A 25,697-nucleotide genomic window follows, 5' to 3' on the forward strand; every position below is an offset into this window, starting at 1 on the left:
CTGTTGAACTTTTCTTATAAACCAAAATCATTTTCACAGGTGTTGGGATAGCGCTGATATGCACACATCCCCACTCAATTCTGTTGAGTCCAGCAATTCTTCAGGTGATGTAATTTCATTTTGGTATGGCTGTTGCTGGAGGAAGCATTCGCTGCATGTTTAAGGTCCACTGAAATCACTTCATTTCTAAGATGAGGTTTGACTTCAATTATTCTGTCATCCCTACTGAAAAATCCATGGTTTGCATGCTGGGACAGCTTGGGATGCTGGTCTTCTGAATGGCGGATCAGTTTAGCTGGAGAACACCATGATTATGCCGGTCCGCCAGCTACGCCAACGCTATACCAGCTCTAACCAGCGTAACCAGAACTAACCATACTAACATGGAATGCGTGCTGGATTTTTCAGCAGAGATCAGACCGGCCTAAATGGTGTGCGTCAGGTTTTTGTAAATGAAGAATTAAATTGGTGCACTTTTGTTTTGGGGCTCAATGACCGAAGCATCTTTTCGTGCGTCAGGATCCGTTCACTAGCCCTTTCAAGTGTTCAATGAGTTTGTTGGCACGATTGAAGCCATAGCCTCCGTCTTTATCCAGTCATCACACTGCATCTTCATTTGTTCCTCAGTAAAGCAGGGCCAATCCAATTCAGAGAGTTATGGACCGTTCAACTATGTCTCTGAACCGAAGATATAACAAGTTGAATGTTTTGCACTTTATTGTTGGTGTATGTTTTGAATCGTGGGTTGAATTTCTGGGCTTTAAGTTGTCTCCATCTCTCAAAAACATCTCCAGTATTTATCCACATTTTAATATGCCTGTAGACACTGGGCTTGTTAGATGGATGCCAACGCTTTTTGGGTCTGGAAGAATCTGTTTTCTGGCTGCAATACGCTGGATTTAACATGTTATGGTATTTTCATGCTTTATTACAGAAAAATAGACATACAGCATCTTTAATGGAGCAGCTATATATCATATCTACATCATACCTTGGGCTGTGTGTATTTTGGCATAATTTGGTGTGCTAACGCTTAGGCTGTTTAGTTTGTCTTCGAGCCGCTGGGTTAGGGTGACTCGATCCCAAAGCATGTAAATGTGGTTGTATGTCCCGTTTGTGTACAGAACAGGATTGAGCTCTAAACATGACGGGGCGGTTTCCCGGACAGAGATCAAGCCTAGTCCTGGACTAAAATGGCCCTTTAAACCAGATGAACAGAAATCTGCTTTCTCTGTCATGGTTTTAAAGAGTCCTAGACTTAGTTTAGTCCAGAGTTTAATAAGCTGGTTTCCTAGAGGAAGACTAGAGCTACTCCAGGACTAAATTGAGGCTTAAATTAAACCTAGGAGGCAGCTTTAACTTCAGATTAAGGTAGTTTGTCAAAGAAGACATGGATTACTTGGACTATGTCAATGATGATCAACGTTTACCACCAGCTGGACACGGTCTTGCAGACAGAAGTCACCCATTGCAACATTTTGATGAAATAAGTTTTCGAGATCATTTTTCAAATGCATAAAGTAAATGCAATGGAGGTTATTTCACTTTTAGAACCCAGGCTTTCATCTCTGACTCCAATAGGACGGCCTGTTCCAGTTTGTCTGCAGGTGCTCATATCTTTAAGGTGTTTGGCATGTGGCACCTTTCCCAGAGAAACTGGGGATTCACAGAGTATGCAGGGCAATTTGTGAATTGAGGACACATTACATAAGCTTCCCTGAAGCTTCAACCCAGGCTAACCACAAGGTACAATTCTACAGGTCCTTCTAAAAAAATTAGCATATTGTGATAAAGTTCATTATTTTCCATAATGTAATGATAAAAATGAAACTTTCATATATTTTAGATTCATTGCACACCGACTGAAATATTTCAGGTCTTTTATTGTTTTAATACTGATTATTTTGGCATACAGCTCATGAAAACACAAAATTCCTGTCTCAAAAAATTAGCATATTTCATCCGACCAATAAAAGAAGTCAAGTCAAGTCACATTTATTTATATAGCGCTTTTCACAATACAGATTGCATCAAAGCAGCTTCACAGTGATAACATGAAAGTAGTACAACACAGTTCAATAATATTGTTGAATATTAAATATCCCCAACTAAGCAAGCCAAAAGCAAGGCGACAGTGGCAAGGAACCAAAACTCCATCAGATTGGATGGAGAAAAAAACCTTGGGAGAACCCAGGCTAGTCAGGGGCCAGTTCTCCTCTGGCTAACAATCATAGGGTTTTAAAGAAGCTTTACAGTAAGTCCATATCAGAGAGTACCTGGAAAAAATACATTTAGTTAATCATGTAATATTTAGGGGATAACATATCGCCGGCGTTGAGTCGTCTCTTCGCAGGCGTTGAGTCGTCTCTTCACAGGCGTTGGTCTTCTCATCACAGGCGTTGGGGCATCCGAAATCCCCGTGAGAGGCAGGATACCAAACTGGAGCCTACGAACGCCATTTTTCTCGGGACAAGCGTCCCGAGATAACAGCAGAAAGGCAGATGGGAAATAATTAGCATAGCTGATGTTCATAATGATTTCCATTACACGGGAGTAGGTGTTAGAAAACCATAATCTCACAACTCTCCGTAACCCAAATTCTCCGCAACCATACGGACCGACCCGTTTGTCTATAAGGCTGTCGAGCCCCACTGGTGCGTTAAGCAGTTTCAGTGGCAAACGGTTCCGTATGGCATAGCAGAGGACTAAAAGGTAAGCATTATGTGAATGCTTGACTAAAGAGACACGTCTTTAGTCTAGTTTTAAACTGTCAGCGAGTCAGAGCATCGGACCGTATCGGGAAGGCTATTCCAGAGTTTTGGAGCTAAATGCGAGAATGCCCTCCCTCCTTTCGTGGACTTCGATATCCTAGGAATGACCAGAAGCCTTGAATTTAGTGATCTTAGAGAACGCGGTGGATTGTAGGGCGAAAGAAGGTCCGTTAAGTACATAGGAGCTAAACCATTAAGGGCTTTATAGGTCAGTAGTAGTACTTTGTAATTGATACGGAACTTAATAGGTAACCAGTGCAGAGATGATAAAATCGGTGTTATATGATCATATTTTCTTGATCTAGTAAGAACCCTAGCGGCTGCATTTTGCACTAACTGTAGCTTGTTTATTGAGGATGCAGGACAACCAGCTAATAAAGCATTACAGTAATCTAGTCTCGAGGTCATGAATGCATGAACTAACTTTTCTGCATCAGAAACAGATAGCATGTTACGTAATTTAGCAATGTTTCTAAGGTGGAAAAAGGCTGTTCTTGTAACAGATGAAATATGATTTTCGAAAGAAGTGTTTTAATAAAAAAAAAAAAAAAAGTCAACCTTCAAATAATTATGTTCAGTTATGCATTCAATAGTCGATACTTGGTCGGGAATCCTTTTGCAGAAATGACTGCTTCAATGCGGCGTGGCATGGAGGCAATCAGCCTGTGGCACTGCTGAGGTGTTATGGAGGCCCGGGATGCTTCGATAGCGGCCTTAAGCTCATCCAGAGTGTTGGGTCTTGCGTCTCAACTTTCTCTTCACAATATCCCACAGATTCTCTATGGGGTTCAGGTCAGGAGAGCTGGCAGGCCAATTGAGCACCGTAATACCATGGTCAGTAAACCATTTACCAGTGGTTTTGGCACTGTGAGCAGGTGCCAGGTCGTGCTGAAAAATGAATTCTTCATCTCCATAAAGCTTTTCAGCAGATGGAAGCATGAAGTGCTCCAAAATCTCCTGATAGCTAGCTGCATTGACCCTGCCCTTGATAAAACACAGTGCACCAACACCAGCAGCTGACATGGCACCCCAGACCATCACTGACTGTGGGTACTTGACACTGGACTTCAGGCATTTTGGCATTTCCTTCTCCCCAGTCTTCCTCCAGACTCTGGCACCTTGATTTCCGAATGACATGCAAAACTGAGCAACAGTCCAGTGCTGCTTCTCTGTAGCCCAGGTCAGGCGCTTCTGCCGCTGTTTCTGGTTCAGAAGTGGCTTGACCTGGGGAATGCGGCACCTGTAGCCCATGTCCTGCACACGCCTGTGCACGGTGGCTCTGGATGTTTCTACTCCAGACTCAGTCCACTGCTTCCGCAGGTCCCCCAAGCTCTGGAATCGGTCCTTCTCCACAATCTTCCTCAGGGTCCGGTCACCTCTTCTCGTTGTGCAGCGTTTTTTGTCACACTATTTTCCTTCCCACAGACTTCCCACTGAGGTGCCTTGATACAGCACTCTGGGAACAGCCTATTTGTTCAGAAATTTCTTTCCGTCTTACCCTCTTGCTTGAGGGTGTCAATGATGGCCTTCTGGACAGCAGTCAGGTCGGCAGTCTTACCCATGATTGCGGTTTTGAGTAATGAAACAGGCTGGGAGTTTTTAAAAGCCTCAGGAATCTTTTGCAGGTGTTTAGAGTTAATTAGTTGATTCAGATGATTAGGTTAATAGCTCGTTTAGAGACCCTTTTCATGGTATGCTAATTTTTTGAGACAGGAATTTTGGGTTTTCATGAGCTGTATGCCAAAATCATCAGTATTAAAACAATAAAAGACCTGAAATATTTCAGTTGGTGTGCAATGAATCTAAAATATATGAAAGTTTATTTTTTAGCATTACATTATGGAAAATAATGAACTTTATCACAATTTTTTGAGAAGGACCTGTATGAATATGGGAACTTCCCAGGAGTCATGGGTTGCATAGATTGAACCCATTTTCCTCAACTCCAGATGCTGAGGAATGCAGGAACCGAAATAATTGGTTTTCCAAAAATGTCCAAGGTGTGTGCACGCCCCAATTGACCCTTCGCTAAGCCACGCCCGAAAACCGCCACTGGCCAATCGTGTCTTAGAAACCGTAACTAAGCGCGGGAGGTCTGGCAAACTTTCGAGCGAGGGAAACATGCCGACGCGGTGTGTGTATGGATTGTGCAAATCTGATACCTGGTATCCTAAAAGTTTGGACGGGGGAGTGGAATTTTTTTCCTTCCCGAAAATCTAAAAGCCGAGGGGAGAAACGCCGGGCGTGATCAAGCAGTGTGGAGACCCATTCACAACTACATGTCCACAGGATTAACAAAAACACCTATTGCTTGGAAGTTGGAAATAATGACGGTTCTTTGTTCATAATGCATATATTTTAACGTAAAATAAGACGATTAAAGACAAGATGGAGGCTCACTGACATACTTTAAAATATATTTTAGCATTTTGTTAATCAACAGCCTACTACCCCTGACTGAGTAACGTTAACTTTAACCCAATCCGACCGCGGCTCTCCCGGTGTTATTCCACAAGAGTTATTTCCTGTTTGATTTATAATTATTAGATTATTTTTCAAATCACTTACCCTGCTGTGCACGAACATAGCTGTTCCTCAATTTGTGTGTTTCCTATTTGAATTGTCAGTGTATGAGGCCTTGCACTGGGACTATAGGCTCTAGCTTCAATTTTTATGAAATTATTCTTTAATCGGTTGCATATTATGTCGTGGATATATCCCTCGAATGCATACTGCAGTCCCTTTTGTCTTGCTCTCTCAGATATTTCACATGTTCGCCAAAACTTACTAATTATCTCATTGGGAATGTCTGACACCGGTGCATACACACTGTAATAGACGTGCCAGGCACGAAAGCTTGACAGGCGTAGCAACAGTAACTAGGGAGGGCGGGGCTTAGAGAAGGGTCAATTGCAGTTTTCAAACATTGTTCCACGTTGGAAAGGTGCAACTCACGATTCCCGTATTTTCCTCAACTCATCTCTGTACAATTAGTTTGAAAGAGGAGATCATCATGGAATATTGCTTGGTGACAGTGGGTATGCTCAGGAGAATTATTTGTTTACACTATACTTACACCCAACAACAGCAGAACAATGGTGCTACAAGCAGGCTCATAAGCGCACTAGGGGTCTAGTAGAGTGCATGTTTGGTGTTTGGCGGAGTCACTTTCAGGGCCTGGTATGTTACAGAAACAGCCATTACATCCAACTTGACTTAATAAAACAATGTTTATTTCACAGATTTATGTACTGATGTGATATTTAAGGCTGCTGCACCTCTCCTTCATCTTCATCTCCAGTTCTACTTGCAGTATCTTTATCTTCATTTCATGCTCATCCTTAAGATACTTCAACTTATGTTCATGTAATTCAATAGCCAGCCTATGGACAGTGAATATTTTCTTAGGGTGACCGGTACTGATCTTAGGGTGACCAGTACTGATCTTAGGGTGACCAGTGCTGATCTTAGGGTGACCAGTGCTGATCTTAGGGTGACCAGTGCTGGTCTTAGGGTGACCTAGGGTGACCAGTGCTGGTCTTAGGGTGACCTAGGGTGACCAGTGCTGATCTTAGGGTGACCCGTACTGATCTTAGGGTGACCAGTGCTGGTCTTAGGGTGACCTAGGGTGACCAGTGCTGGTCTTAGGGTGACCTAGGGTGACCCGTACTGATCTTAGGGTGACCAGTGCTGATCTTAGGGTGACCAGTGCTGATCTTAGGGTGACTAGTGCTGATCTTAGGGTGACCAGTGCTGGTCTTAGGGTGACCGGTACTGATCTTAGGGTGACCGGTACTGGTCTTAGGGTGACCAGTGCTGATCTTAGGGTGACCAGTGCTGATCTTAGGGTGACCAGTGCTGATATTAGGGTGACCAGTACTGGTCTTAGGGTGACCAGTGCTGATCTTAGGGTGACCAGTGCTGATCTTAGGGTGACCAGTACTGGTTTTAGGGTGAGCAGTACTGATCTTAGGGTGACCAGTGCTGGTCTTAGGGTGACCAGTGCTGGTCTTAGGGTGACCAGTGCTGATCTTAGGGTGACCAGTACTGGTCTTAGGGTGACCAGTGCTGGTCTTAGGGTGACCAGTGCTGATCTTAGGGTGACCAGTACTGGTCTTAGGGTGACCAGTGCTGATCTTAGGGTGACCAGTGCTGGTCTTAGGGTGACCGGTACTGATCTTAGGGTGACCGGTACTGGTCTTAGGGTGACCGGTGCTGATCTTAGGGTGACCAGTGCTGATCTTAGGGTGACCAGTGCTGATCTTAGGGTGACCAGTGCTGGTCTTAGGGTGACCAGTGCTGATCTTAGGGTGACCAGTGCTGATCTTAGGGTGACCAGTACTGGTTTTAGGGTGACCAGTACTGATCTTAGGGTGACCAGTGCTGGTCTTAGGGTGACCAGTGCTGGTCTTAGGGTGACCAGTGCTGGTCTTAGGGTGACCGGTACTGGTCTTAGGGTGACCAATACACCCTTGCTTCTGAGGATGTGGAGGGTAAATTGCCTTGCAACTCTTCAGTTCTGTCCTTTCTCCTTGAAACAAGACAAGTTCATATATATGGTCAAATAAATGCAGATTAATGGAAAGATGTTTGATGACACAGAAGCAAATTAAAGTTTGAGAGAGAAAGAAAAGGCAAAGTGAAATGTATTTATATACTTAACGTAGTTAAGAACTATCTAGATGCTCATCATCTGGTATGTTCTCCAAAGGTTACCGGCTTTCCATTATAGAAGTTGTTGTGTTGTTCTTGTAGATGTGTGCTCATCTGTATTGAATAAGCACTCTTTTCTGCTGCCATTGTTTTTTATTTTGTTTTATATTTGCTTCTCAGTTCCATACAATTTTAAGCTTTTCATGGTTCATTCGATGTTTTATAGGCAACCTCGATCCGGCTAATGCAGATCGGCACAGGTGGTTTTAAATCAACCTAGTTTATTTTAGTTCAGGACTCCATAGTCCAGGTGTTAGTAATCTGTACTTAATCTGGGTTTTAAGAAAGCCTTTTTTTAAGTCTTGATGAACTATTCTGGATTAAGGCCTGCTCCTGGCTTAATTTAAACTCAGACCGGGAAACCGCCCCGAAGTGACGAACACATTTAGCGAGTGTGTTCGTGGCCTCAGTCGCTGCCTGAAGGACACAGCGTGTGCTGCACGTGTTTAGAGTTTTAGACTAAAAACTATTTGGATTAATAATGAAACTGGGACTAATAGCGGACATGTTGCATAATAATTTGACAAAAAAACTGTTATCTTTCTAGCATCATTGTTTTAATTAAACATCAAAACATGCGTACACAGATTTGAAGAGTGTGCGTACGCTAAAATCCACACCAACGTTCAGATTTATAAAGTCAGTCTTTGACGTGAAAACTATCTTTTCCCTTCTGGAAGAGAGTCGGAGAACTGCAGGTATTTAGAAAGTCCTCTTCTTGCTGCGCGCCGTTCTCAAGTAACGCATTTGGACGTTGACTTGAGCTCTTTTATATGTTAATGGCATTAATACAGCGGTGTTTATAAAGCGGAGATCTGTAACCATTCAGCTGCGCATAATCATTTGCGATTTATAGATTTCACATCTGGTAGATCAAATGCTGGAGGGTTTCTACGCAACATTTTATAAATAAGTCCCCTGGTGACTTGTTCATTTTTTTGGGCCTTATCGAGGGTCCAGGCCTGTATGACAATGGATTTCTTCATGCATACTTTGGTTCCAGAGGACAAATTGAACAGCATGTGTCATTATTTTACTCTGAGCATCAGAATTATTAATGAAGCAAACACACCCAGTGCAGCAGGTTAGTTTTAATGAGTGATCTTTGATCAGAAAATCCAGAAACTGAACTCATAAAGAGTAGATAAATAGGTGTACTACAGTACAGTCATGAACATGTTCAGTTCCAAGAAACCAGCACCAGATTTTCAGTATTAAAATATAGCATTGATCAGAAGTATTAAAATCATTTATCAACTGTATAAATGTTGGAGCTATTCTGACAATATGAGAACTCAGACACAGATTAAGAGCAATAAAAAGGACTGTATAGAGGAATTGATCATATCTTTACATGACACACGGTCATTTGACAGCATTTGAACCCTGATCCCAAACAACGACTAGAGCAGCTTCAGATACAGTAAATTAGCTTAGTCCTGCATGTATTAGTAAAGCGCTTTAGGTTGAATGAACCTTAATGCCGTGAGACTGAATGCAGGAGTGTGTCCATACTCCAGATCAATTACACTGCTTGCGTAAGAGTTTTACTGCCAACATCAGCCATGTAGCCTTGCAGAGACTACAGGAACACGTCTAACACGTGGATTCTGGTTAATCCTGCGCTTTCTTGGCGCGTTCAGGGATGCTCTGGCTCAGCGGGGTCAGACCCAGCAGGACAGTGTGCCGATCGTATGCTTTTGAGTCACGGAACTTGTCGTCTGTCCCGTGAAGCCTGTCCAACACACCCAGCACTCCATAGCACTGGTTAAACCTGCGGGTGGAGAGAATCAGGGGTCAAGCAAGGACTTGTGCTTAATAGAAAGGTTTTACTGTGTAGTAGGCCTAGCCGAACTGGAGATGCCAGCATGACACGTCATGTTTAATCTATTGCCTTCGGTTTTCCTCCTAGAAAACATTGCTTTTTCAGTGGAACACCAAAAGAAATTACATACAGTCAAAACAAAAATAGATATAATTTGTTATATTTTTTCACTAGTGTGATCAGGACACTAGTGTTCATTTATGTGAATGAGGAGAGCAAAATAAAGTAAACTGGGACATATTATACCCAAATATTCTTCATACAGTGACTACCAGTAAAGATTGTGACCAATAATGATTCCTCCACTTTGAGCTGATGATGTTCTGCTGAAGTGTGTTTTCTGTAACTGCTAATGCTCTTTTTACACACACACTGAACAACATGAAGCATTGCTTGGTCACTGTTTGAGCTAAACTGGTATTATCTAATTGTGTAGTTAAATTGAACAGCTGATAGATATTCAACATAATTCATGTGTGAGAGTCTAACAGAAGGACGGACAAAACCAGTCAAATATCCACTGAGTTCTGCTCATGTTTATCACCATTGTCTAAACTATAGCGAATAAACTGATAATGTGGGAAATGCTGAAGGAGTCTGAATAAATGTAGGTTTGACTGTATATACATAATCACAATCTATATGCAGCCTCTATGCAATCACCTGTGCTGGAAACCCATTAGAGTAAGTCTGCAACCGTAGGTATACGTAGCTTGTCATTATGAAGCCATGCAGTGTGGGCAATGGACTACAAAATGGTGCATATTTTACTTTAGGCTCACTCATCCTAACTGACGTTAAAGAAAGCACATAAGGCTGATAGATTTTTTGCAAATGAAAAATAAAGAGGCAATCATTAACTAATAAGTTGGTTGCAAACTTCTGTGATATGGAGTGATATGGTGGGGACAGAATTAGCTAATCTTATCACAGAAAATGGGCAGTACATTGAGAGTTTTGACTCTGTAACATGATGCATCCCCAGTTTGCATGTATGTATCCTCACATGGACAGCTATAGATAGTTGAACAGCTCTCCAGAGTTTGCCGGTTATCTCATGAGAACAAAGTTGACTGCATGAGTTGAAAGTAGAGCATAGTTGAAAGGCTCATTGATTGGACAACAGCACAGATCAACTCTATCTCACAGTCATAAACCACGTCTTACTGCACACTACCAGTACGCTTATAACTACAGATGCACCGGTCGACCGGCCATAAATCCAAAACAGTTTCATTTTTGCTGATCTCTATTCCGGACTTGTGTAAAAACTGCATTGCAATCATTTCCCTAAAATGTAATTTGTGTGGAAATGTTATGAAGTCTGTAAACTGCTGTATAGCGGGAACCAGAGACACTGCTGCTGTTCCACAAGCGCCACCTACTGGCAGAGAGTGAGTTTGCATTTTCATTCAGTCCGTCTGCTGTTTAAGTGTCTTATGTAGCATCATTGCACAAATCTACACTCAGACCACTCTATTTTTGCTTTAAATCTTAAAATTATAAAATCTAATTTATTGATTTAACAACTGCTCATGTTACATGTGTGCAGCATCTTTGTTTGGATCATGATTAAAATGCAGTGGTTCCCACTAATTTCAAATGGCTACACATTTTTTTGTTTAAGCAACAAACAAATTTGCTGACACAAAGATAAACAAATAAATTAAATAAATACATTTGCAGAAAAAAAAAAAATCTGAATATTGGAATCCGCCAATTTACTTGTAAAAAGAATGATGGGTGCATTACTACTTATAACCCTTAGTAAGGTAATAAGGTAGAAATTAGGTCGTTTCTGTGAACAAATATACAGGATTTATAAACATTACAATGATTTAGTCTTTGCATGTTGGCTTTGTAAACACAGTTTAGTACATCCGTCTACGTCAGGCGTGACCTTTCTAATGTGTCGCATCACAGCTAGAGCTAGACCAGCATTTGTGGTTAAAAAGTATATAAATGCTTATTTTTTTTACAAAATGGCCGATGGTTTGGCTAGACAATTTGGATCTTCAACCCGTTGGGCCCCATTGAAGTCACTATATGGAGAAAAATCTTGGAATGTTTTCCTCAAAAACCTTCATTTCTTTTCCACTGAAGAAAGACAGACATGAATATCTTGGATGACGTGGAGGAGGAGAGTAAATTATCAGGAAATTTAAATTTTGAAGTGAACTACTCCTTCAAGGTTAGCCTATTATTTAAGGCTCCGATTTACTTCAAATCGAAGAACGAACTGGTCTGACTTCATTTCGAACAAAATCAGGGCAAAACGAATGTTCCCTTCATTTGATGGACACCCTGAGCGCTGGACTTACTTGAGATGGTGGTAGTCGTGAAACTCAGGCGAGGGCAGCAGGGGCAGGTGGTACCCGCAGTGAGAGACGGTGGTCACCAGCAGAGCCACGGTGAACCAGAGGCTGGTGGTGGCGACGTGTGAGCCGAGCAGAACCGGACCCGCCAGAGCCGGCAGCATGTTGGACAACTGCACACACACATCAAGGGCTTTCAGCACACACACACTGTACGGGTCACATGTTCACATCTGAGCCGGATCTTACCACATGCTCCACCGGATGAGCGTAGAGCGCCACCACTCCCACCGGAGCCGTCCACTCGTGGTGAATCTTGTGGATGCTCTTATAGAGCGACGGATGGTGAACCAGCCTGAAACAGTAAATTATAATTAAGATGAGCATAAACGAGAGATGCACATTTATACGAGAGATGGATAGATGCACATTTATGATGGACAGATGCACTTTTATGATGGATAGATGCACTTTTATGATGGACAGATGCACTTTTATGATGGATAGATGCACTTTTATGATGGACAGATGGACTTTTATGATGGACAGATGCACTTTTATGATGGACAGATGCACTTTTATGATGGATATATGCACTTTTATGATGGATAGATGCACTTTTATGATGGACAGATGCACTTTTATGATGGATAGATGCACTTTGATGATGGATAGATGCACTTTTATGATGGATAGATGCACATTTATGATGGACAGATGCACTTTTATGATGGATAGATGCACTTTTATGATGGATAGATGCACATTTATGATGGATAGATGCACTTTTATGATGGACAGATGCACTTTTATGATGGATAGATGCACTTTTATGATGGATAAATGCACTTTTATGATGGATGGATGCACTTTTATGGACTTCAAAACAAAAACAGCCATTCACTGCCATTATAAAGCTTGGAAGAGCCAGGACATTTTTTATATAAATTCTGATATATTCATGAATGTGATACATACTGGCTAGTGGCTATCGGGACAAAAGCTTCTGGATTTTAACTACATTCACAAAAAGTGAAATTGTTTTTGTCACTCTAAACTCTTTCTTCTCTACCGACTGCGGTTTTGTTATGCCTGAAACAAACTGCTCTGTGTAAAAACATACATCAGAAAAGATTTTGTAGGGAAAAAAAAACATGCTGTGAATCATAAATGTTTGGTTTAGTCCTGGTCCACATTTAGTCTGAACCTAAAGGCACAGGGATACATTCACAACCCCATTGGTCGGCTTTTATCACATATTGCCAATTTCCCGACGAAACTTACTCAACATCCAAAACAATGTTGTGTTCAGAGCTAAATGTGCTCGTTGTATTTGCGTATCTACATATGGTATTTTGTCCTGGGTCTGGACGCGATGGCACACACATGGCCCAAAATGCGCCTGTATGCATTTCCTTTAGTATCTCTGCTCCCGGGAGTTCTTGCCAGAGTTCGCCAACAAGGGTCTTGCCTCTTACTGATAGCGCTGCGTTGGCCGAACAGAGTATGGTTCTCAGAGATAATATCTCCCCTCAACGGCTCGCCATGGGCGATTCCGGAGAGGAGGGACCTTCTGTCCCAGGCCCGACCTGTGGATCCTTCATGTTTGGCCCCTGATGGGTACCAACTGAGGGACACTGGGCTTTTGCCTGCCGTTATTGAGACTATACTAAGTGCTAGGGCCTCTTCCACTAGAAAGAGTTATGCCAACAAATGGGGTGTTTTTGAAAGGTGGTGTGTCGTACATAATGCAGATCCGGGCAACTGCTAGATTGCTTCAGTTCTGGACTTCCTGCAGGAAAAATAATCAACAGGCACATGCTCCGCCACTCTCAAGGTTTATGTGGCCGCTCTTTTGGCTTGCCATGCCTTGGTGGACGGGGTGCCACTCAGGAGACATCCTCTGCTCGCTCGCTTCATTCGTGGGGCCCAGGGCCGGCGATTGCTATAGGCGAACTAGGCGGTTGCCTAGGGCGACAAATGTGTTGGGGGCGCGGGCGCCCTCTAGTGTCGCCCTTGGCCTACTTCCCATTAATCATAGAATTACAATGACAAGCGAAACAAAAACATGTTTATTAAACATGATCATCCTAAGGCGCCCCTCAGCCATACGTTTAATTACTTGTCAACCTGATTATTAGATTGAATGGATGATTATTGTCGATCATTTCCTAAAGGGGGGGCGGGGGTTAGTTGCGTTACGTTACGTTCTATGGTTACGTTAGGCAAGTGCTCGGCTGCTGCGCGCGCTGATCGACAATGAAGCGGTCTAAACCCTCTGGTGCACAGGGACGAAACGGAGAAAGCAACAAGATAAAAAGAAAGCCCAGTATAGAGGTAAGTCTTCTCATCTCATCCATTAAGGTGTCAAATGTTCTGGCCATCGGGACAACCGGGAGATTCCCGCGGCCCGACGTGCTTTTTGGGCCGATACATACATCTCATACTTTTATTTTTCTATTTTTGTCTTAACGGCCCATAAAACTCGTACATCGGTGGCCCATTCGTTTTGTTTTGTTTTTCTTAATTGGCGGCGCTGGGTTACTTCCAAATATATAACTTACTTTCAAGTATAGAAATTTGTACAATACTCATGAAAGTTTCCTTTATTTTTCAGTGCATTTGTTTTACAATATAGCCTATGGCAATTACTGTCATGGGATTAATATTATATCTATTATTATGTAGTAGTGTAATAGACAGACACTGTAATTAAAAGAGGTTTGAATTTTTCTTTGTTCAATTTGCACACTGAATATGGGTTGGAGCTTTTAGTTTTGAACTCTCAAAGTGCACCAGATTGATGAATTTAACATTAAAATGCACAAAATTTTCTTACGGGGAAATACCCCAGAAACCCCCTTAACCTTGTAGCAGCCCAATAGATTGTAATAATAGTAGGCCTAGTGGTGGTAGTAGTTGTAATTTATCTACTAAAAGTTATTTATGGTCAGATAAAATATAGTTGTACAATGCAACTATGATATAAATATCGTTGAACGTTCTTTGAAGCATTTGTATGAACAATTTATTGTTTAAGTTTTTGAGTAACTATAAGAGCATGTTTAGTTTAATAAATACTTATAATTTTTTTAAGGGGGGGGGGGGGGGGGGCGCAAAACTCAATATCGCCTAGGGCAACCAAAGGGTTAGAGCCGGCCCTGGTGGGGCCAGACGACTGAGGCCTCCTGTAAGAACCAAGAGTCCTTCGTGGGACTTAGCTATAGTCCATGAGGGTCTGGTTGAGACCCCGTTTGACCCTCTAGAGTCAGCGTCTGACAAACTTCTGACCATAAAGATGGTTCTTATGTCACATTGGGTCAGGGATGCTATTGCTCTTGCCTATGAGGCGTACGGCCAAGCTTCGCCAACGGGTCTAAGGGCTCACTCCACCAGAGGGGTCGCCTCCTCTGCTGCCTTGGCTAGGGGTGTCCCCTTGCAGTCTGCTTGTGATGCGGCAGGCTGGTCCTCTCCGCACACATTCATAAGATTTTATAGCTTGGATGTTCATGCCACACCGGGCTCGAAACATGTGATTGGGTTAATCTGCGCGTTTATATCACAAGCTTCAAATCAGAATATATCGTTTGACATGCGCGAATATACAGTTTCCCGATGTCTGCGCATTATAACTATTCTCCTACATTGGTTCTTTATTTGTTTTAAACAGCAGACTTAATATTTATCCATTTCTGGTCATAATTTGGAGACATGAGTGTATGAGCTGTTGTGCCGCTGCTGATATTGATCACGCAGTAGAAATGCCCAAAACCAGTCGTGTGTGGATGAGAGTCTGAAGCCAGCACTGGTGGGCCGTTGTCCTGCTCCACTTCACACACGCAGTGAAAGGAGGATTATAGGATGAACTCATTTATACAACACTTTATTCAACAGGAGGAACACGCCCGTTCTGCACATCACACGTCATCATGCTATTTCTACGTCATTAGGCTATTTCTACACCATTGCCCATGTGCAGTCCTTTCAGTTTCGGTTTTCAATCTGATCAAATGTTTACGTTTTCCCGATCGGATTAGAAACGGAATAAACCACCCCTTTAAATACCATCGAAATTTGATTCGGAACGAGCTCAATCGGATCGATTAAGGTGTTTAAACTCACTCACACTCACACACACACACACACACACACACACAAACACATCGACTAAGGTGTTTATATGAGGGCTTTTTTTTTAGAGGGCTTTTCAGTCCGATTACTAACGGATTATCTGGTTGCGTGTAAATGTAGCCACTGATTCCGCTGTGAGCTGTATGATGTGACAGACCTGTGTGTGTAGTAGAAGAGTATGATGTGACAGACCTGTGTGTGTAGTAGAAGAGTATGATGTGACAGACCTGTGTGTGTGTGTGTAGTAGAAGAGTATGATGTGACAGACCTGTGTGTGTAGTAGAAGAGTATGATGTGACAGACCTGTGTGTGTGTGTGTAGTAGAAGAGTATGATGTGACAGACCTGTGTGTGTAGTAGAAGAGTGATGTGACAGACCTGTGTGTGTAGTAGAAGAGTATGATGTGACAGACCTGTGTGTGTGTGTGTAGTAGAAGAGTATGATGTGACTGACCTGTGTGTGTAGTAGAAGAGCACCTCCTCCATCAGGCCGCAGACGGACAGCTCCAGCAGGACCCAGTGGAAGCTGGGCAGCTCCGGGCCGCACGGGTCCCCGCGCCACTGCATCAGCATGTAGACCAGAACCACCACCGGCCCTGACAGACACACCTGGTTAAACAGCACCGTCTTCACCGCATGACGCAACCGGCCCGCGTCCACCTGCCGGGAAACACTCATTATACCTCCAAAATGTAGTTTACTGGAGTTGCTAACACTTTATTTTGATGCTCCGCAACAGACATTCTACTGACTCTCAGTTCAGTTCAGTTCAGTTTCAGTTTATTGTCCCCTAAGGGAAACTTGTCTTGCAGCCAGGTAAACATACAGGTAACACCACATACACATACAATTAAGCAACACAAACTACTAATTAAAAACTTATACACTACTACTCATCTAGGTCAAAGAATTGTGCAAATTTAGCAACCTAATTGCATTTGGTATAAAGGAGTTCTTTGTCCTATTGGACTTAAAACAAGGGACTCTAAATCTCCGACCTGAGGGGAGGACCTCAAAAGAACAATGAAGGGGGTGATTTACACAGTCCAATATGGCATCTGCTTTCCTCATAACCTGCCTCTCATAAATATTTGTCAAGGAAACCTGTGGACAGCCTATTAACTTACCAGCCACCTTCACAATATGGCTGAGGTTATTTTTCTCCCTCAGGCTGATGCCCCCATACCAGGCAATAAAAGCAAAAGTAAGGACAGATTCAATAAAAGATTTATAAAATAAAGACATGATAACCTTATCAACATTAAAAGAGTTAAGCTTCCTTAGGAAGTACAATCGTTGTTGTCCCTTTTTGCAGATCATCTCTGTGTTTATATCAAATTTGAGTTTACTGTCTATCACAGTACCCAGATATTTATACTGCTCTACCACCTCTATGCTGATTCCTTTTATATAGGTGGGTAGAGGAGAACCAAGTTGTTTTCTCCTAAAATCTATGAGCATATCCTTGGTTTTAGAGGTGTTAAGCTGGAGAAAAGACCTGTCGCACCAACTGACAAACTCTTCAACCACTGGCCCATGCTGAGATTCATGTTTCTGCAGTAAACTGACAATAACTGTATCATCAGCATATTTCAGGATGTGTCTATTGCTATAATGGCTCCTACAATCGTTAGTGTAGAGAATGTATAGTAGAGGTGAAAGTACACAACCCTGCGGAGAGCCAGTGGAAGAGAAACGCCTTTCAGAAAGACAACCATTCACCTTAACTCGCTGTGTTCTATTTGTTAAAAAATCCATAATCCAGCTCACAAGATTACTCTCAATATTAAATTCTGATAATAATTTACTGACTAAAACATGTGGCTGGATAGTATTAAAAGCAGAAGAAAAATCTAAAAACAATAGCCTGGCATGTGTACCAGGACCCTCTAAATGACTGTAAAGGAGATTTAAAAGTGTAATCTGGGCATCCTCTACCCCTCTGCTAGCCCTATATGCAAATTGCCCGGGGTCCAGGGCCCCACCCACCCTGAACAGCAGAAGCCGCTTTACTATCCTTTCAAATGACTTCATGACCAGTGAAGTCAATGCCACTGGTCTGAAGTCATTTAATGTGCCTGCAGAGTTGCCCTTTGCCACTGGAACAATAATAGACTCCTTCCAAGCCATTGGGACCCTTCCCTGTTCCCGGGACATCTCAAAAATGTCAGCAAACACCCCACAGAGTTGCTCTGAACAACACTTCAATAATCTCCCAGGACTCTAGTGTGGCGAGCAGGACGAGGCCGAGAGAGAGCGGCGCGAGGCCGCTGGCGTGATGATGAGCGACACCTGTGAGACGCACCGGTCTCGTATCTCTCACGGCGGAGCGGAGGCATAAAGGAGGAGCGACGACAGGGCAGATCGAGAGAGGCCAGGCCTGGATTTTATGTTGTGTTGTGTGTGGCCAGCAGTCGTCCGAGAGGGGCTGCTGGCTTATACTTTCGTTTTGTATTTGTTTTATTTTATGTTATTAAACTTGTTGAATGTTCGCCGGTTCCCGCCTCCTTCTCCCCATAACAACTGAACCTCGTTACATATAGGGCTCTATTTTAAGGTTCTAAGCTCATGGTCTAAAGCGCACGGTGCAAGCGCACTCACAGCGAGTCCGAATCCACTTCTGCTAGTTTAGCGACAGGGCAAATGGTCGGCGCTCCCGGCGCTGGTCTTAAAGTGTCGTCCCAATTCTCTTAATGAGTAATGGGTGTGTGTTGTCTCTATTCTCTTAATGAGTAATGGGTGTGTGTTGTCTCTATTCTCTTAATGAGTAATGGGTGTGTGTTGTCTCTATTCTCTTAATGAGTAATGGGTGTGTTTTGGGCGTAACGTGAAATAAACCAATCAGAGTCTCATCTCTCATTTGCTTTAAAAGCCAGTTGCGCTCGCATGGCGGATTCGCTGTTTACATGGAGGAATTAGCAAGCAGAAAGACTGAACGCTTCTCTAGCGAGGAAACGGATCTGCTCATGCGCGAGGTTAAAGCTGTGTGTGTGTGTGTGTGTGTGTGTGTGTGTGTGTGTGTGTGTGTGTGTGTGTGTGTGTGTGTGTGTGTGTGTTTGTGAGGTTAAAGCGAGACCATCTACGAGAAAAGCCTGATTCACCATATCTTTTTGTACACTATTATAGTCTCTTACATTGTAATCATTTATTTTGAAACTTTGGCATGCTTGTGTGTGTAATAAGCAGTGTGTGTGTGTGTATGTTTAATAAGCAGAGTGTAGCACATTGTGCACTAATATTACTAACGCGCTCTTTAAATAACAAATAAACTATCACGCCATTGACTTTAGACCGGGTTATTGTTGGTCAACGGCTCAGTGTATTTCAGTTCCTCATAACAGCAACGCTCCATCAATGCGGCTGAACACACACTCGCTCTCAGACCAGCAGCCCATGCGCCACAGATCAGCACTAATGCATTTGCTATATGTATGGTTGCGGAGAGTTTGGGTTACGGAGAGTTGTGAGATTATGGTTTTCTAACACCTACTCCCGTGTAATGGAAATCATTATGAACATCAGCTATGCTAATTATTTCCCATCTGCCTTTCTGCTGTTATCTCGGGACGCTTGTCCCGAGAAAAATGGCGTTCGTAGGCTCCAGTTTGGTATCCTGCCTCTCACGGGGATTTCGGATGCCTCAACGCCTGTGATGAGAAGACCAACGCCTGTGAAGAGACGACTCAACGCCTGCGAAGAGACGACTCAACGCCGGCGATATGTTATCCCCTAAATATTACATGATTAACTAAATGTATTTTTTCCAGGTACTCTCTGATATGGACTTACTGTAAAGCTATGATTGTTAGCCAGAGGAGAACTGGCCCCTGACTAGCCTGGGTTCTCCCAAGGTTTTTTTCTCCATCCAATCTGATGGAGTTTTGGTTCCTTGCCACTGTCGCCTTGCTTTTGGCTTGCTTAGTTGGGGATATTTAATATTCAACAATATTATTGAACTGTGTTGTACTACTTTCATGTTATCACTGTGAAGCTGCTTTGATGCAATCTGTATTGTGAAAAGCGCTATATAAATAAATGTGACTTGACTTGACTTGACTATTTAAACAACGGCGCATGTCGTAACAATGAAAACTGCTTCGGGCTGAAACTAGCAAAACACACTTGCGTCGCGCCTGGTGTGCATGGGCGGCGCTAGGGAGGGGCTAGCAGGTGCTTCAGCTCCCCCAAGAAAGACCAAAGCACCCCGATAGCACCCCCCAAAATAATGTCTGGAATCAATTATATTCAAATATATGTTATTTCGAGATATTAAGTCGTTATTTCAATATAATATCTCGGTATTTCGACATAATAACGGCAAATTTTTGTCCCGCCGATCGGTGAGTGATGTAGAATAGAATGACTGCTGCGCTTGACCGTGCGCATCACGAGCAGAGAGAGAGAGAGAGAGAGCCCCGGCCGCGCGCACTCTCACGTCTTCAAACACTTCTCGCGCATATTAATCAAAATCAATTGACACGATAGTAAAAGGTCGGAAGACCGCAGTTTCACGTGGAGCATTTGGAGATTTGTTCTCCTGAATTACCGCGGTGTGTGAATTGTGCTAAAAAAACACGTTGCCTAGCTTATCATCTCTAAAAAGCGTTCCGCCCATTCAGCTGACCTAAACCCCATTTCAATAAACGAAAAAACCTATCCTGTGATATGTTTTCTGTATTGACGCAAATCTTGTGCGATGTCCTAAACTGCCGAGATCACACAAGCGTGCCGTCGACGTCCACTAATGACATGTCCGATACGCAAACGAATGACTCATTTTAGCCATTCACTAATGAATAGTTAAAACAACTGACCTGTCCAACACTGAACTCACGAGACCTCTGAATCGGTGTATAAAAAAATCGGTAACACTTAATTAGATTAGTTAACATTTACTACTAATTAACTGCACTTCAGCATTGTTAATGTTAATTGTTTCAATATTAAGAGAGTCAGGCACATATGTGTGTCGTAGCCATTAAATAAGCGCATTTAATTTCATTTTTGTTAAAATATTATAATGTTTTTTTTTTTACATCTATGCTGATTATGAAAATTGAACAGCATGAGTAGGCTAAGATGCGCGATATATCGGAAGATATGATGGGTCAGACATGATTTTGACCACTAAATTTACATTTACACATTTACATTTAGTCATTTATTTTAGCAGACGCTTTTATCCGAAGGACTGAACCAAGCGAGTCATCGTGAAAAGGCAAAGACAACGCAAGAAGTGCTCAAAATACCAAGTTCGGACATTGCTCGGAGTAGCATAAGCCAGACAAGCAAGGATTTAAAGGAAAAGGATTTTTTTTTATTTTTTTTTATGTTAAGTATAAATTAAGTTTTGTTCTGTAGAAAGCAAGAAAGTTTTGTTTTGTTAAAGTGAATTTCGTTTTGTATAAATTGTATCTTAATTTTAATAAATTTTTCATCAACCAATTGACTGGGTATAATAGCCTAAATAAGAAGCAAATAAAGCTGACAATATGATTTAGGAAGCGCGGGCGCGATTGCATTGCACGTGAACTGGAGCACATCTCATCATAAATTTTGCTCATTTAAATAATAGTGTGTGTGTGTGTGTGTGTGTGTGTGTGTGTGTGTGTATATATATATAGGCTATATATATATATATAGGCTAATTGCGCAGCTCCCCCTGTCAATGATCTAGCACCCCCTCAGCACCTGCGTTCAAAATTATCTGGCGCCGCCCCTGCTGGTGTGTAATAGGGCCCTTAAGGTGATGATACACAGGGCAACTTTTTGAGCAATGTTGCTGGGCAATCTTGCCGAGCGATTGTTGCTTGGGCACTTTCCCATTGAAAATGGGCAATACATTTCTATCTGGATAATTTAGATCGGTCGTGGGCCCTGTGTCTCATCTGGTTGCCCGTTGACGGCAACATTGCCCAGCAACATTGCTCAAAAAGTTGCCCTGTGTATGATCACCTTTACTCTTTGATACATGTCAACTTATTCTACCAACTCATTAGTTGACATGTAGTTGTTACTTATCTCTCTAAAGTAGAGGTTACTCAAGGGTAAAGCATAATCTGAAAACACTCAGAGGATTCCTGTACAGATTATTATTATCAGACTTTTAAAAACCTGTTGCTTCATATGACTGAGACTGTCATCAGTGAACTCTGAACTTTATCATAAACAGGGTATTATTGAGCTTCTCTCTTTGCTTTAACAGCCAGGCATTATTATTATTATACACTACATAATCGAAACATGCAAGTGTTTACGACTGATATTTTAAGATTATATATGCTGTGTAATCTAAATTTATGCAATGCGTGCTAAAATTGTTATCAGTACGGAAAGTTATCACTTTACAGGCCAATATTTTCATTCAACTGCATTTGGACTGAGGTACAGAACAGAAATACAGTCGAACACCGAGCCGTGGTTTACACCGAAAGAAGAATATTTACTCTAATATATCAATACATAGCAATATTTGCAGATATATTACTAATACACCCTTAACATCTTTAAGCGGTGCTGCAAATGAATAACTTAATTAAGAGTTTTGAATTGATTCACTGAAACATAAGTCTAAAGAAATACATAAAAATGACTAAGTCTAACAAATTTTTTCCTGCATTTTTGCCTTTTCATGTTTACATCAGAGATGCTATTGAAACATGTCTGAATTATTAGTAGTGAGTCACAAAATAAGGAAGGATCATGCAATTTCTCTAATGACAAGGTTTTTAAAAGACTTACTGGTCAAATAGTAAATGCATTAAAATCAGTGCAATATCAGCAAAATAATTGTGTGAATAAATCTCCCAGCCTCAGCAAGAACTAATGAGTGAAATCTGGGTTTGTGACTTTTCAACTTTATACTAGGGCTGCCACTATCCATTATTGTTGTAATCAAGTAATTGACCAATTATTGTGATGATTAATCGAGCAATTGGATATTTTTGGTTATTAATAGTTGGATCCATACAGTCTCAAAGGTAAGTAACCTTATGGTTTTATTAAACAATACTGTAAACATAAAAGGGATGCACCGATATGAAAATGTTGGCCGAAACCGATTACTCTTTATATTTGAAAGCTGATAACCGATATATTGGCTGATAAATCTAAACCAAAAATGTTATATAATTTTTGAGAGCCTGAATCCAAAAACTAAAGTTTCACCATTAAAATCCATGTCCCAAGCACACAATTATAATAATGTTCTCATGATAATGTTACGTAGCTTATACGACAGCCTGGCGCTGCACATGTTGCACTTTCCTGTATTCTCCTTTTGTGAAGTGATTTCAATCATATTTCAAGCAATTTAAAGCCATCATGGCGAACAGTTCACATCTGAAGTGTCTCAGCAGAAGGAAATATTATTTACCAGCTTTAATATACCGGCCAAATTTTCTTATTGAGACAATAACATTAAAAATAAACATATATCGGCTGAAATTGATATGGTGGCCAATATATCGTCCCTAAAACATACATGTAATATGGATGAACATTATCCAAATTACTCTAAATTTAATTTTAAATCATTACGTCATGATGTCACATCATGAACTCTACTTAATACATTTATTTTATTTTATAGTGCAATTGTAAAATTACAATACTAATATTAACGCCTTAATATATTTCTCAAACGTTAAACCATCAAGCTTTTATTTTGACAGAAATCCTCAGAGTCCTTAAAGCTTCTCCTGTGTTTGCAACGTGTTTATAAACGCTTGTCTTTACAAATCTGGTCAAATTAGTAGCGTATGTTGCGTTTCCAATTGCACATCAACCTCTGAGCAGAGTTTATGATTTCCAGTGAATCGAGCGTCTGAAAACATGAGCCGCTCACTGTGAAACACTCTGAAACACGCAGCGCATGACTTTATTTCAGGAAATCACAGCCTTTATGATTTGATCATCACACTAAGCCAACAATCATTTTAAATTTATTTCAATATATAGGGCAGCCCTTGTATAAAATGCTCTAATAATGCAAGAATGTTTTTTTTCATGTACGTCACTTGTGGCATTTTCCAATTGGTCAATTGCAATGGAGGATTTTTACAAATGGAGTGATGGTGACAGCCCTAGGATGAATCCCGTACCGTTTGAAACAGTAATGATTCAGAGAGTTTAAACAGGACGGTACCGGATTGTTTTTGTCCGGCTGAATCCTGTAGCGTGTGATGAAGCTGGGCTTCCCCGTCGTGTCGACCAGCATCAGCAGGGCGTTAAACAGCCAGAACGAGAGCGTCGGCACCAACATCGTCCCTGTTCAACACCAGACAACATGCAGGATTAACCCACGATTCACGTTTGGGCAGAAACCACTTTGAACTCTTTGCATTATTTGGAAAATTTCATTAAATAAAATGTCTTGATGCAGAATACAGTGGTTTTTGCCTAAATGTTTCTATTTAAGTGAACTTTTCCAGGTCCAGACTGACACCAACAAAGATCTATGTGTTATTTTTTGTACTTTAAAGGCAGACGGTTCAGTCTAGAACAACAGATGCGTGAACATTTCATAATCAGTGTCCAGAGGGTAAGCTGCATAAAGGTTAAAAACTAGTTTTACTAAATCTCTAACCGATAAAAAACAAGGCAGCCTCATTTCCACCCGTGGCTTGGTGAAGCTTGGTCCACTGTGTCTGCCAGAAATCTCCAGACGCTCCCCAAAACCTCTGCAAATGCCTTCAAAACACAAGCAGCTCATTAATGATTAATGCTGGAAGAGAAGCATACAGGACAGATCAAGCACAAGGAGCAGATCAGCAAGGTTTGAAATGCAAGGCTGACATGAAAATGAAAATTGCTCACCATGTCACTGAGTTTCTAAACCCGACCAGGAAGAAAAGCCCAGATCCGATGACAAAAGCTGCTTTCTTCACCGAGTCCCAAAGTCCTCCACTATTCTCCTTTATAGAGATGAAGACAAAATCCCTCATCATATTGTTTGAAGTTCAACTAATGTATAAAGTGCCACCATAAGAGCATTTATTAAACTGAGTGAAAAGCACTGACTATTTCCCATATAATAATAGAATAATAGTGAACTAATCAAAACTACGACACAGTATTTCTGACAGGAACAGAATTGACAGCTTGTAAACTGGAGCTAATGGTGCAGAAACAATTCAGCATTTACTATTATTACGTTATTATCTTTTCGATGTGCAACTACAAGTTATTATTTGCATGATGTTTGTTTTCATCAAATGAAATAGCCGTCTCAATCTTTTAAATAGTTTCTTTGTAAACTTCAGTAAATGTTGAAAACAAGCAGACTTGTTATGCAAAATAATACGGCAGCGATGATGTAACAACAGCGACACATCTATAGTTACAAACACATTAAAGTACGAGTTCAGTGAGACAGAACAAACCCAAGCAGTGAGCAATAATGAAGTGAGAAGACTTACTCTGTCCATGCTGACTGTCTGAGTCCAGGAGCTGACAGTCGTGTGTTTATACTGTACATGTTTACAGCCTCGGCTACGTCACCAGCTGGTCTGTGATTGGCCAACCGCTGGTCAGCTGACAGCCCGTGCTAAAGCAGCTCTCCTTTCTTGCAGGAGTGCCCTGATTCAAATAGGAATAATGTAAAATAAAAAAAATTCAATACAAAAATAATACCTAACAATAATATTGCATAGCTCATTATAAACACAGACTATCATAGACACAGCTTAATGGAGTGATTTATTTGCAGTCTCAAAAGTAAGTAACACTGATATGAACATTTTGGCCGATAACCGATATATTGGCTGATAAATCTATATCCAAATTTTTATATAATACTTGAGATCCTTATTAAAAAAACAAAAGTCTCACCATTAAGAGCAATGTCCCAAGCACACAATTATAACGTTCTTATTATAATTGTATGTAGCCTGCCTATATGACAGACTTGTGAAGCACATGTTGCACTGAACTGTATTTTTCC

The 25,697-nt window shown here is 41.5% G+C and overlaps 1 protein-coding gene across 1 annotated transcript; it reads right to left on the bottom strand.

Annotated features, from left to right (window-relative positions):
- Positions 1-9,055: 9,055 nt before the first annotated feature.
- Positions 9,056-25,269, bottom strand: faxdc2 (fatty acid hydroxylase domain containing 2). Its single transcript, XM_056243091.1, has 8 exons — positions 25,174-25,269; positions 24,572-24,669; positions 24,342-24,445; positions 23,901-24,022; positions 16,209-16,414; positions 11,874-11,979; positions 11,631-11,797; positions 9,056-9,258 (listed from the first exon to the last, which is right to left on the bottom strand). Exons 1-8 carry the CDS (start codon positions 25,180-25,182, stop codon positions 9,099-9,101), a joined length of 972 nt encoding a protein of 323 aa, XP_056099066.1. The 5' UTR covers positions 25,183-25,269; the 3' UTR covers positions 9,056-9,098.
- Between the last annotated feature and the right edge of the window lie 428 nt (positions 25,270-25,697).

The sequence above is a fragment of the Rhinichthys klamathensis genome, unplaced genomic scaffold (genome assembly GCF_029890125.1).
Source record: "Rhinichthys klamathensis goyatoka isolate OS25496 unplaced genomic scaffold, OSU_Roscu_1.1 h1tg000776l_1, whole genome shotgun sequence".
In the NCBI taxonomy this organism is placed as follows: domain Eukaryota; kingdom Metazoa; phylum Chordata; class Actinopteri; order Cypriniformes; family Leuciscidae; genus Rhinichthys; species Rhinichthys klamathensis.